This window comes from Mus pahari, chromosome 1 (assembly GCF_900095145.1).
Source record: "Mus pahari chromosome 1, PAHARI_EIJ_v1.1, whole genome shotgun sequence".
NCBI classification, from domain to species: domain Eukaryota; kingdom Metazoa; phylum Chordata; class Mammalia; order Rodentia; family Muridae; genus Mus; species Mus pahari.
Window position 1 is genome coordinate 135999697 of NC_034590.1, and position 13637 is coordinate 136013333.

A 13637-nucleotide genomic window follows, 5' to 3' on the forward strand; every position below is an offset into this window, starting at 1 on the left:
TTGCCTCTGCCTTTCAAGTGCTGGGATGAACAACAGGGTGCACTATGCCCTGCTGTCAGTTTTATTTTTTGAAACAGGTCTTATATGTCCCAAATTGGCCTTGCACTTGCTGCATGGCTAAGGGTGACACTGAGTTTCCGAACTTCCTGCTCCCACCTTCCAAACGTCATGATTATAGGCATGCATTGCACTGCCCCGTCTATGTTCTGTGGGAGATCAGACCCAATGCATGCTAGGCAAGCTCTCTGCAGGCGGTCACATCCCTAGCCCCTCCTGTTTGCTTTACATAGAAAAAGCAGTTGAGGTGACTGGGTGCGTCACTCAGTGGTACAGTGCTTGTCTAGCATGCAAGGAGGTCCAGAAGACAAAAGCTCAGAGACTTGTTGGCAAACACACACAGACACACACACTCAGATTTCTGAGATTTATGGTCTTTGATGCCTTACTTACAAACACCCCGTATACCTCTCTCCTTAAGTTTCAAGTTGCTAAGGAGAAAGTGCCTAGTTCCCTTGGCGCCATGTCACCTGTCCCTCTGACATCCTTTGATGTGCTTTATCAAATGGAGACAGTAAATCAAAAAAGAGGAAGACTGAGGATGGAGATGAAGGGAGTACCCAGGGTGCTGGTGTTCGGAGATCCCAAGACACCAAAAGTGGAGAAAGCACAGAAACCAATCAGCCAGAATTGCAGCAGGTTGGAAAGACTCGCGCATGTTTACTCCAAGAAGAGGCTGTCGATGTCAAAGAATATAGTATATGTGGCTAAAGAAAAAAAAATGACTTTAAGTGCAGGAGAGTGACCTTGACAATGGGCGTGGGCCTAGCCAATCAGGACAGCAATAGAGGAGGTAACTATGTGTTCATAGAGTATTTAAGTCGGGGTGAAGGTTTAAGGTCAGAGACAAACTCATGGCATTAAATATTTGAGGTAGGCCTTAAAACAACAGTTCTTAACATTTCATGGGCCAATGTCACTATGAATTTAATAGAAATTATAGCCTTTTAATTAATGAATAAGTAAAAACAATAAAACCCAGAACAATTCATCTACACTCCCAGGAATGGGTGGGCCCCTTGTTGAGGTCCCAAGCTGAGATGAATAGTTGATTTACAAATGGGAGGGGAAAGAGGGGAGTCGTGTGGGCAGACACAGGTAGTGAGGGAGTGTCTGCTAGAACACACCACTGCTGGAAGAAAGAGGCGGGGGTGGGGGGGGACCTTCAATCACTTCAGGATTCTTTGTTGGCATCGGCCATGGTTTGATTTTCCACACAGGACTGTATACACAGCTAACTCAACGCCCCGTGTAACCATTTTGGGAGTGGAGCCTTTCAATATGTTTAGATTACAAAAGGCTTTGTCCTCGTGCTTGGATCAATGCTTGTATGAGAAGCACCTGGGGGGGATGGCTTGGCTGGCTTCTTGTCCTTCTGCCTTGTCCTGGGTCTTATGGGTGTCTGGCCTCGGACGACCGAAGCTCTAGAACCAAGGGCAGCTTTCTGCTCTTTATAAATGACCTGGTCGTTCTGCCTCAGCAGCACAAAGTCTGCAAGCCTAGAACTGCTCCCCACCCAAGGTGGGCTCCCAGCATCAACTCTGCAGGTAAAATTGCCACCTATGCTGAGAGAGTGTGGGTGTATAAATAAGCATAAGCTGGCTCCAGCCCGAATTCGTGAAATTTTACACCGTGTTTGCTTACGTGAATCAGTCTGCTCTCACATTAAGTACTTTATTTTGAGCATCTCATCAGGAATGTCTTTCCATAGCCTTGGTTACCAGATGGTGTAAATTCCTTGTTTACAGTATTCACTGCCACCTCTGCTGGCTTCATTTCCATGTGGGAAATATTTTGCACCCTTCCAACCCCATTGGTTACAGACATCACTGTCACTTGCTTTGGCCAAAGGAACGTGATGGGAGAAGTGCTTCATCCAAGTAGAAATGCTGTGAGCTCCCACTTCACTTCCATTGCCTCAACAGTGGCATGCCTCGGGCTGCTCTGGGTCCCCAGATGAAGACAGCCCTCGGAGCTGAGCTGTATCTGGCCCACATATATGAGAGGGAAAGAAAACTGTCCGACTGCAATTTGGGGGTCATTTGTTACCACAGCACAATATGGTAATGAATATGGCAGCATAGTTAGGGATGCTCATTGGATTAGCTGAACAGAATCTACTATTAGGTAGATATTCTTTTTTTTTTTTTTTTTTAAAGATTTATTTATTTATTATATGTAAGTACACTGTAGCTGTCTTCAGACACTCCAGAAGAGGGCGTCAGATCTTGTTACGGATGGTTATGAGCTACCAATGTGGTTGCTGGGATTTGAACTCCGGACCTTCGGAAGAGCAGTCGGGTGCTCTTACCCGCTGAGCCATCTCACCAGCCCCTTAGGTAGATATTCTTAGAGCTAGGAATTTTATTATTCTATTTATACCTGTTTAAGGCAAGCTATCTTAGTGTTCTCTTGCTGTGAAGGGACACCGTGACCACGGCAACTCTTACACAGTAAAGCATTTAACTGGGCCTGGCTAACGGTTTCGGAGGGTGTTTAGTCTATTATCAACATGGCAGCTCGCAGGCAGACATGGTGCTAGAGAAGGAGCTGAGAGTTCTACATCCAGATCTGCAGACAGCAGAAAAAGAGAGACGTTGGACCTGGTTTTGGGTTTTGAAACCTCAAAACCCTCCCCCAGTGACACAATTCCTCCAATTCTTTCAAATAGTACCACCCCTTAAGCATTTAAATATATGTTCCATTGGGGGCCGTTCTTATTCAAACCACCACACCGGGATTATTTCTATTAAAAAGATTTACTTATTATTTTAATCGGTCAATCAATAAATGTGGACTGAGTTTAGTGATAGAACCCTTGTCTAGTATATACAAAGCCCTAGATTTGATCCCCCAAACTCCCAACACACACACACACACACACACACACACACACACACACACACACACACACAACTATAGGTCATTCCAATCAATGTATGACCAGAATTGAGAACAAAATATTTTATTTCTTTCAATAAAACTATAGTTTACAGTAGTATTTACTAAATAAATTATATAATTTCTCTTTTACGAGCAATAAACTAAATCACAAATATTTCAAAGACAATGTATATACAAGACATAAGGCCTTTTATAAATAGCTTTGCTTTTTCTCATTTCACTAGTAAACAGTGAAAAAAATCTTTATAGAAGCTGGCTTTCTATAAAGTAAAGGCAGACCTAGTATACCGATCTTTAAAGGAAAACAGATTGAAGCTCTCAATGACATGGGCTATGATTAGAATCTTTGAAACAAAGAGAGAGGATTTAGATCTTATTTGTCATTTTGCACGGATAGATTTTTTTCTTTTAAAAATATAGAAGCAGATTCCATAGGTTGCTTATTTGTAATCACTCTATGCATGCAGAATGAGACACCGAGAGAGCCTATAGGAAAATGGCGCTTCCCAGTCCAAAAGGGTGATTGGCAATGGTATAGAAAAGCGGTCTAGACAGAGTTCATGCAGGTCTTCACAGTCAGCAAGCAACAGCACCCACAGAACGGTGTGGGATTTTTCACGTCCATCTGCGGATCGGCCACGGACCAAGGCTCCCCGGCATCTCGCGTGCTTCAAGGTCCAGCTGATTCTTACTGTGTGTGCTGGGGTTGAGCCCAGTTCTTCTGAGGAATTCTGCAGTGGGGGAAGTTCCCTCCCGTGGCTGTGTTCAGGTCCCACTCCCGTGCCGTGCTCAGGTGGCTGCACTTCCGCTTACTGGAGGAAAAGTAGGAAAGAAGAAACAGAGGTGAGGCTCAGCGTTAGCACTAGCTTTGTAACTCCTGCCTGTGAGTGGGACCTTAGGTTGTTATTTCTCCCAGTGACTTGCATCTGAAGAAGCGTGCATTAAGGTTGGGGCCTGTGCTGTGTTAATTTCCCTGTTTATTGAGATCTAGCCCCAGCTACATCATATCAATGACTTAGGATGAAGCAATGTTAAGACGCACTCTGTCTTTGGAGTTTACAAGACTCAGGGAGGGTGTATGAGAACTCAGGTGGTATATGAGCATTAAAAGCAAAAAGTACAACAACCGGGCCATAGTCCTGAACTTGTGAATGCTATGCTCATTTCCAAACAGTATGCTGGTAGCTGGCAGTAAAACCACCAGATATCTAACCTAAAAATGCTAACTAAAAGCAGAGCCAGGCAAGGTCGGCATGATAGTACATCCTATGATCCCAGCACTTGGAAGGTGCAGACGGGAGGATGACAATCAGGAATTCAAGGTCATTTTCAGCCTCGGTTTGAGGCTAGCCTGTGCTACATAAAACCCTAACTCAAAGCAAAGCAAAACAAAGAAATTAACTAAATAAAAGAAAGCAGAGGCAGCCACATTAGTCTGTGATAGCCGCATCCTGGTTCACGTGGGAAAAGCACGTTAGTTTGGTCTGCACAGATATATATCGGGTCAAATTTATTTTCTAATTTTCTAAGCCGCATAATGTTATGTCTGTTCCCCAGCATTTAAGTCCTGTTTCATCGACAGAATAGGAGTGACACCACCCGGAATACACCTGAGACTTTGCCTGACTTCGGAAGTCTTGCTTGCTTGGTACGGGGGCGGGAGAAGAACAGCAACAAACACTTCTCACAGAGCAGTCGTGAAGGGCACCCTGTTCTTCTCGCCCTTCTCACAGAGCAGTCGTGAAGGGTACCCCGTTCTTCTCGCCCTTCTCACAGAGCAGTCGTGAAGGGCACCCTGTTCTTCTTTCCTTCCTCTTTAGGGGGAGGTTTGCTGGTCATGCTAGCAGATTAATCCAGAAATTCAGTGATCTCCTGCTTCAGTCGGGCAAGTCGTCTGGACTGTGTGTGCCACCCCTGGATAAAACAGCACGTTGTACTGCACCTCTCTGTTCTCTATGGGGCATCCTCTGCTATCCAGGGGGCATCCTCTGCTATCCAGAGTATTCTCACTTGGTTTCAAGTTGAAGTTACTTGCCAAAATGATAGTTGGAATATCATATGGCAGACTCCCCGACTTCATTATATCAAGTCCCCCTGTCTCTTAGCGATCCCTCAATTCTGTTTCCCCAAGCCCCACTCTGTATTTTGCTATTTCCTGCTGTTCCTGTGTCTTTCCAATGACAGCACATCACCTCGTCATGAGTCGCTCTGCCTGTTTCTTTCAGTCACTCAGAGCATAACCACAAATCTGTAGCAAGCCATTATAGTGCCTTGCTCCAACATTGTCTCCTGGGCTTCGAGGAGTCTTCCCTGTCTGGATTCACTTGATCGTTCTCTGAGAGATCCCAGAATTTCAAGGTCAAAGTCACTATTCCTCGGCAATGAAGTTCAAAGACTGTCCTTCCTTCTTTTCTTCCTTCCTTCCTTCCTTCCTTCCTTCCTTCCTTCCTTCCTTCCTTCCTTCCTTCCTTCCTCCCCCTCCTCCTTTTTAATGCTCTTGAGATAGATCTTGGCTACACAGCCCAGGCTAGCCTTGAAATTATGACTTACTGATATATTTTTTTTTTAAGAGTAATACTTTATACTTGATACATTTTATTTTATTATACTCATATACCTCCTTTGGTTACTATTTCACGAGACATGATCACCTGGTGATGAAATACAGCTGGCTCACCATTTTGCTAGCCACAATATATACACACACACACACACACACACACATCAGTGCTGTAGAAATCAGGGCAAGTCAGGACAATGGAACAGAATCTCACGTGTGCAGAACTTCACAGCTAATCTCCAGCTCGCAGAGATCTGCCTGTGTCTGCCTCCTATACGATCCGGCCAGAGGTTTTGGTGGGTGGCAGTGTGAACCTTGAGTCTAGCAGGGGGAAGCAATGGATGAGAATTCCTGGAAAGAAGCCAAGCCTGCAAAGACTGACTGACTGATTAGAAACTGCAGAGGTGTGGACAGGCCCACAGACAACTTGGGCTATTGTTAGTCTCCTAGATAGCCATTCCTTGTTACCTGACTCTGTGTGGAAACCAACATCCTGCGATGATCAGATAGGAACCCGCTGGGATTCTGTTGGGATGCATTAACTTAGCCTCCACAGAGCCCGAGAGCTAAGGATCTCAGCATGCAGTGTCAGAGGCAGATGAAAGATTTCTCTCCTTTGCGTGACCCACCTGTCTGAGGTTCTCCCCAGTGTATTTTAAAAGTGGCTTGACTTATAATGGTCTTCCTTCTGTTACAGTAGAATCGTCAGGAAACTGCTTAAATGTTGGAACATGGAATTTAAGGTTTCTTAGGTCCTGGACTCTAACATTTGGCTTTAGAATAAACTTCTATCCTCAATGAAGTAAGAGTTGTGCTTCTGAGTTGATAAAGTCATGGGAACATGCCCTTGAAGAGGATATTGGAGCTTGAGCCATGAGGTGAGTGGTTCTCCTCTGCTATGTGTGCCCTCACGACGTCTTGCCTCACATGTAGCCAATGTAACAGAGCCAAACAACTATGGGTTGAGAACAATTCCCCAAGTTAACCCCTCTTCCTTTAAAAACAATACATACTTTGTGTGTGTGTGTATGTGTGTGTGTGTGTGTGTGTGTGTGTGTGTAGAGGCATGTACACCCTGGCACACATGTGGAGGTCAGAGGACACTTGTGGGAATTGGTTTTCTCCTTCCCCTATGTGGGATGAGGGTAGAAAAGAAGTCATAAGGTACGGGAGTAAGTGCCTGTACCTACTGAGTCATCTGGCCCTACCTTTCTTCTTTTTAAAATGGGTTATCTCAAGTATTTTGTCACAGCAATAGAAAAACTTTAGAAGAGTCTGAGTCCAAATTCCCTAGCATGACTCTTAAATAACGGTTAGGGCTCCTAGTCAGAAGTACGGTTGTTCTTTCCCAAGGATCAGGGCTGCAGACTTCCTCTGAGCAGCTTTGCTGTAGACGATGGGACTGTCGCTGTTCTTGAAGGATTTGCACACTTTGGATGAAGACATCCCCCTGGGTCTAATCTGGTGGAATGTCACTGACTGGATTTTTGAATGTTGGTCAAAACTTGTGGTTTATCCTGTCTCTTGCCAATCTCCCATGCTCCATCAAAGAGCCCTGTTCCTGCAGCAGGTAGATGACAGGGAGATTGCCACCATCTCCCGTACCTTAGAAGACAGACTGAGATCAAGGTTTTTCATTTCAAAACTGTTAGTGCGGCAGTAATATTTTAACACAATTCACCGCTTCATTAATTTCTTTCCAAAGGGCGGGGAGGTGATGGAGGACATCAATGATTCATGCATCCTGATTATTCTATGGGACTTCTGGTACTCAACTGAGCCTGCTGCCAATCTCAGTGGCTCCATGAGCACCTCAGAGCACACTGACCTGAAGCTCCAAGAGTCTGTTTTTTTTTTTTTTATTTTTATTTATTTTTGACCCCAGCTTCTGGTGTACTTGAGAGATGGGGGGAGCTGAATCCAGTGCTGATATCATTTGACAAGGAGTCCAGGCTTTGGTTCCTGGCTGCTTTGTCATCAGCATGGAGGGATATCCGCAGCCACACTAGAGCTAAGGAAATTGTGAAGCTGCAGGCTCACAAGGCCCTTTCTGTGGAAGTACGGAGAAGTAGTGCTGCTTTTTACTGGAGTGCACGGTGGTTGTCATGGGCTAACCTGTGTCCCTCTAAGGTGGAGGCTCCCAACTGTCAGTCACCCAGAGCATGGCCTTGTCTGGAGAGAGGGTCTTTATAGAGATCTGTTTAAATGAGATGGTAGATTAGGTCCTAATTCATCAGGACTAGTGTCCTACTAGAGCAGTGGTTCTTAATCAGTGGGTCGTGACCCTTTTTTGGGGGGTGGATAACAAATGACCCATTCACAGGTGTTGCCTAAGACCATTGGAAAACACAGATATTTAAATTACAATTCATAACAGTAGCAAAATTACAGTTATGAAGTAGCAATGAAAATAATTTTATTGTTGGGACATCACCACAATATGAATAAAGGGTCATGGTATTAGGAAGGTTGAGAACTACTGTTCTAGACACAGGAAGTTTGGACCACAGACAGACAGACAGACAGACAGACAGACAGACAGACAGACACACACACACACACACACACACAGAGTGGACATTGTGCAGACCCAGGGAGAAGACAGCTATGTATAAGCCAAGTAGAGAGGCATACACAGATTCTCTGGCAATGGAGCTAGGGACCCCACTGACACCTGACTGTGAACTCCCAGTCTATAGAGACATGAGAGAAGACCTTCCTACACTCTTTTTTTCAAGACAGGGTTTCTCTGTGTAGCCCTGGCTGTCCTGGAACTCACTTTGTAGACAAGGCTGGCCTCGAACTCAGAAATCCACCTACCTCTGCCTCCCAAGTGATGGAATCAAAGGCGTGTGCCACCACGCCCGGCTTCTTCCTAAACTCTTAAGTGCCTTATTCTGGTGCTTGGCTGTGACAGCTCTAGCAAACACAAACAGTGGCCAGGAGCCCCAAGGATTTAACGAGTACTCTTGTCTTTAAATTATCCATATTTTTCATTTTATTACATTTAATCCTACTCCCCTAAACAGGATAGGTCACAGACAGTAAAAAGGAGGCCTGTAGCACTGGGTGTTTGTTGACACTTTGTTACACTTGCTGTCTGAACTGCAGAAGCCTCACTTTCTATGCTGGGTTAAAAGGCCAAGAGGAGGCTTTCAGAGAGACTCAAGTGGATGAGAAGTGCGTGCTGGGATCTGAAGAGAGATGAGCCTCTCCTCTCTGTTGTGCACGATTCTAACTGCAGCCTCCAGGCCAACCTGAGACGGCAGATGAGTCTGTGGTATGAGATGCCTTTGATGCCCAAAGACCTGATGAGCTGAGATGTACTATGCTGGAAGAATATGGTCAAGTGCACAGAGAGGAAACAGGTTACTGAGCCCCATACTCACTCTTCATTAGGTTTCAATAAAGCCTTCAGTCACTCCCCCCTGCCCCATGGGCAGAGCTACCGTTTCACCAGTAGGTGGCAGCAGAGGGTTGATGGAAAGGAGGGACACTGATCAGTGAATTTGTGGCTGTCAATCATAGGGGTTTGCTTTCCAAATCAGAGGAAAAGTGCATCTGACTACCAGGAAACATATGAAGCCCGGAGAGGTTGCAAGCACAGGTAGGGATCTGTCCTCACACCCGCTCTGGGAGCAAAGCACTGTGGGTATGTTGTGTTCAGACCCAGGGCCTCTAGGAGGTGACACATTTCTGTTGCTTAAACCACACACACAGTTTGTGATCATTTCTTACAGCAGGAGAGTAATACGGGCTGATAAGGGAAAGCCAGGCCTTCAGGCTCCTTCTCTGGACCCCTCCTCATGTACTGTCAGACTTGGTCAGCTTTGTTTATATTTTTAAATTTTATTTTATTATTTTATATGCATATTTATCTGTCTGCATGTGTTATCTGTGAATGTTTGGTGCCTGGAGAGGCCAGAAGAGGGCACTAGATCCCCTAGACCTGGAGTAACCTCGGGTTGCTGGGAATCCAGCTCCATGCAGAGAGGCAGTGGGTATGCCACTGTTTCCAATCAACACCCTCTGGGGCAGCCTGTACTGGCTTAAAGCAGGTAAAGATTAGAGATCCTTACTGATGCAGTGTGGCCGTGGAGGGGTCATTCACCTCCAAGCCTAAGGATTCAAGTTCAGAAACTCAGCTTCTTTTTGCCAAAAGCCCTTGCAAATTTTCTAAGACCCCTGTGACCTACTTTGTTGAGCATTTGTCTTGTTATTTTCTCAGGCTTTCCTCCAACATCATGGTGTGGCAGCTGCTTATTCAATCACGCTCACTTCTTTGCCACCCTTCTTCCCATGATCAAAGGGTAGCATTAACCACCCCAAACACACTGAATAATCAAGCCATCCAAGGGATGCCGGTCAGCACATTGATCTCCAATACTAGTATGGCAGAAGGGGGGGGGCGGCTTAACTGTTTCTTTTCCTTACACACAGTTATTTTTGCACTTCAAACAGCCATTTTGCAGAAGCACTTTTACAGATAAAGGGCGTGTTATTGAGAGGAGGCTAATGTGACCAGTGTAAAGGCAATGGGAGTGGGGTAACAGAAGTAGAGAAGGGGATGTTGGATGGCAGCCATCCTTTAGATTTCTCTGTTAATAAAAATGCAATTCCTTCACTTCTCACTGACAACCCATTCCCTGGGAGCCAAACGGACACTCTCTCCCACTCCATTTCCCAGTGGGAATGGCTTTTTGTTCCTCTCCCCAGGCAGGGAGGGCTGCCTTAGGATCCCAGGGTGACAGGCAGCATCCGTGGCTGACGATATTTGCCACTATCCTGCTAGAAGGACAGTAGAAGCTCCCATTTCCCATCAGTGCAGCCCACTCAGTTCTGTTGTTTGCTTTTCAATACCCCAATCTGTGGCTCATCAGCTCAGCATTCAACAGGAAACATCTTTGGTCACTGGATAAAGCCATCTTAAAAAAAACCATCTCCCTTCGATTTGAATCTTTGCAAATGAGCCAGGAAGCCGAGGGGTGTACAGTGTGAAGGTGAAGAGCCCCTGGAAAGCAGTGTGGGGGGAAACATCGGCAGGACCTGAATTAAATGCCTGAATATGGAATGATGAAACTGTTAGCTCTCTTCAGAGGTCAACCATCCTTTTAAATTCCAGTTCAAGTTACAGAGAAAAGTCACAAGGCCTCCGTAAGCCCAAAGGCACGGGTTTGGGTGGATCCCTAAAAGGCAATCTCAGGTTACCCGATATACACAAATCAATGTGGTGTAAGTCTGCATATTTCACAGGGATATAAATTAAATACTTAGTTTGGATCAGTTGACCACAAAGTGGATTATCACTACTAAGAAGGAAACATCGAATCTTCAAGGGAAAAAAAAAACCTCACAAGAGACCTCACACTACACTGGGCGATGTCACCAAAGAGAATGTCATCCCAGAAGCCTCTAGGGCCATTCAATTAAAGATGGCTGGGATAAAGATGGCTGGGATCCAGAGCTTTTGAATTAGGTCAAAAAGAAAGGAGAGAGAAGTTGTGCAGGCCAGACTGGATTTTCTTTATCATTCTACCATAATGTAGAGGCAAATGAAGTCACTCAAGGGTAGCCAAGAAGCTGAGTCTTCCCAGTTGTAGGACAACATTAAAACATAATAAAATATCTCCAGCAAGAAAACACGCCCCAGAACTACAAATTAATGGTGTCAAATGTTCTAGACGTGAGCCGGACATGGTGGTGCACGCCTTTAATCCCAGCACTTGGGAGGCAGAGGCAGGCGGATTTCTGAGTTCGAGGCTAGTCTGGTCTACAGAGTGAGTTCCAGGACAGCCAGGGCTATACAGAGAAACCCTGTCTCGAAAAACCACACACACACACAAAAATGTTCTAGACGTATTGCCTTAAAGTTTAAGCGAACCGTAATGGTAGGGGAGGTACTGAAACCGCAGAGTTTGGAGAATGATTTGTCCCTTTGGAGAGCCAACTAAGTGTGGCTGACTCCCTGTGATTCAGAATGAATGAGTCTGTTCGAGCTGCACAGGGCCATAAAGAGCATTCAATAATCCATTTAATGAGAAAACTGAAGCCCAAGGAGACACCAGGAGCCCAGCCCGCTCCTCTGACTGACAACTCATCAGGTTTTGCAGCAGGGGACAAGGGTATCTTCAAAGCCTAGATAAGCTTGTAGGGACCACTAGCAGTATCTTGGGTTGCTGGGAATCCAGCTCTATCCAGAGAGGCAGTGGGTATGCCACTGTTACCAATTAACACCCACCTGGGGCAGCCCGTACTGTAGGCTTAAGCAGGTAATGATTAGAGACCCCCAATGATGCCATGTGGCTGCGCCAGGGTCACTCAGGGGACTTGTCCTCTGGTTATATTTGCTGAGCTAGTGTTAACCTACCAATTCTTGCCAACGTTGGAACAAACTATGAGGGCGACGTGGCATGGGAAGACTTGCGTCCTGTAGAAGGGACAGGAGGCAAGCATGTCTCTAAGAGCCCCAAGCACGCCTGACTTTAGTCTTGTGTTAAGTCAAGGTCCCAACCCATTCGCAGACAGGCTGCTGAGAAGAGTGGAAGAAAGTCACTCACTAAGTAGACGTCCAGCACAGAGGCGTCATCCTGCAGGTCCAGGGTGTTTGGCTCAGCCGTCAGGTAGATGGTCCCCTCTTCCAAGGTGAAGGTTGAACTGGAAGGTAACCCTTTGCTGGAAAATCAGAGGTGAACAGTCAGTTTGTGGCCTGCAGAATGGAGCCAAAGACAGGAGGTGGTGGTGGATTCTGGCCTATTTTAAATTTATTTATTTATTTATTTATTTATTTATTTATTTTTGTGAGTCACCCTGAAAATGTGGCCATTTAGGTTTACATTTAAAAATTTTTTTTATTAGTAAGTATTTTTGTTACTTTAAAGAAAGTGTTATTAATAACATCACTCCCGCCCCCCCCCAACTCCTTACATGTGTGACAGTTCATGGTGTTTGCATGAGGTGATTTGTGGGTCCCCTGTCCTGTGAATCATGGCTCCTGTGAATCTAGAAGCCTCCGGCTAGCTCTGATTTTGAGCGGTTGGTTCTCACTTCTGGCTGATCTGCCCCCTCAGGTATCCTTACATTGATAGTTTACAAAGTGGAACGGGGGAGCAGACCTTCCACTTCCCTCTCCCTCCCTCCTTCCCTGCATTCTTTTTTTTTCCCTTCTCTTTCTTTCCTTCCTGGCTGTGGGCCTGAAAAGTTCAGTGGCCTCTGTGGTTCTCGGTTTCTCTGTACATCGGAGGCTCTGGAGGGCTGGTCACAATGCTTCTTGGACTTCTCCATTGGGATTCATGAAGCAAGGGGTCTGGGGAAGAGTTCATGGGTTGAATTTCCGACTAAGCCCTAGGTGATGCCCATGCTGAGCTGGTCCAGGGACCACGCCTGGAGTGACAACACAGAGCGCTGCTCCCATGGGCTCTGTGAGGATCGCCTGTATGGACTCCCTAGGGAAACACTAAAAGCCTGAACAACATAGGTAACTCGCATCGAAGTCACAGAGATCCATTTGCCCCTGCCTCCTCCGTGCTGGGACTAAAGGTTGAGCTGGTCTGATTTGACAGTATTTAAATTGGGTATCAGCCAGGGATGATGATTGCAATTATCCCTCCACATCCAAAATGAAAGTAATGTTTTTAAGCAGCCGAAGTTTCCCATGGTTTTCAAGGGCAGAATGCCAGATACAAGAGGGCAATACTGGTGATGGGACTGTGGTTAAATCTCTGGCCATCATACAGGTGTAAGGAGTTCCATCTACGGTCTTCCTGGGCAACAGGTATGAATAGGTGTTTGTCCACTGCCACTTAAAATAATAAAATGCGAAACATGTAATTATGAAACATAAAGAGATAATGCAAGAATAAGCCCCAACTTTAGCCACTGTATCCACAGCCTACAGCGAATTGTTTTATCCCTTAATGATGCTCCCTTCACACGGAAGAAAAAGAAGATACGTCTCCCAAAGGGTTTAGCTCAAATGCTAATAGAATACCCACTGGGAAACAGTCTTTTTTTTTTTTTTTCTGCACTACTGTTAATTTCCCAGGCACCCATCTATTTGTAATCAATTTATATTTTCTGAACCTATGAATTTTCTAGGTTCTGTTTTTAGGAGTTACTT

General features: G+C 45.5%; 1 protein-coding gene across 2 annotated transcripts in view; it reads right to left on the reverse strand.

Annotated features, from left to right (window-relative positions):
* Window positions 1-3006: 3006 nt before the first annotated feature.
* The window catches only part of Pip5k1b (phosphatidylinositol-4-phosphate 5-kinase type 1 beta), a 256230-nt gene continuing 245599 nt past the window's right edge, over window positions 3007-13637 (reverse strand). The window contains exons 14-15 of one of the 2 annotated variants that reach the window (XM_021190213.2): window positions 12079-12193; window positions 3007-3773 (exon numbers count right to left, since the gene is read on the reverse strand). In XM_021190213.2, coding sequence (XP_021045872.1) covers window positions 3771-3773; window positions 12079-12193 — 118 coding nt within the window. In that variant the 3' untranslated portion in view covers window positions 3007-3770. The remainder of the gene's footprint in view (window positions 3774-12078; window positions 12194-13637) is intronic. The other variant, XM_029540159.1, reaches the window with a different exon arrangement.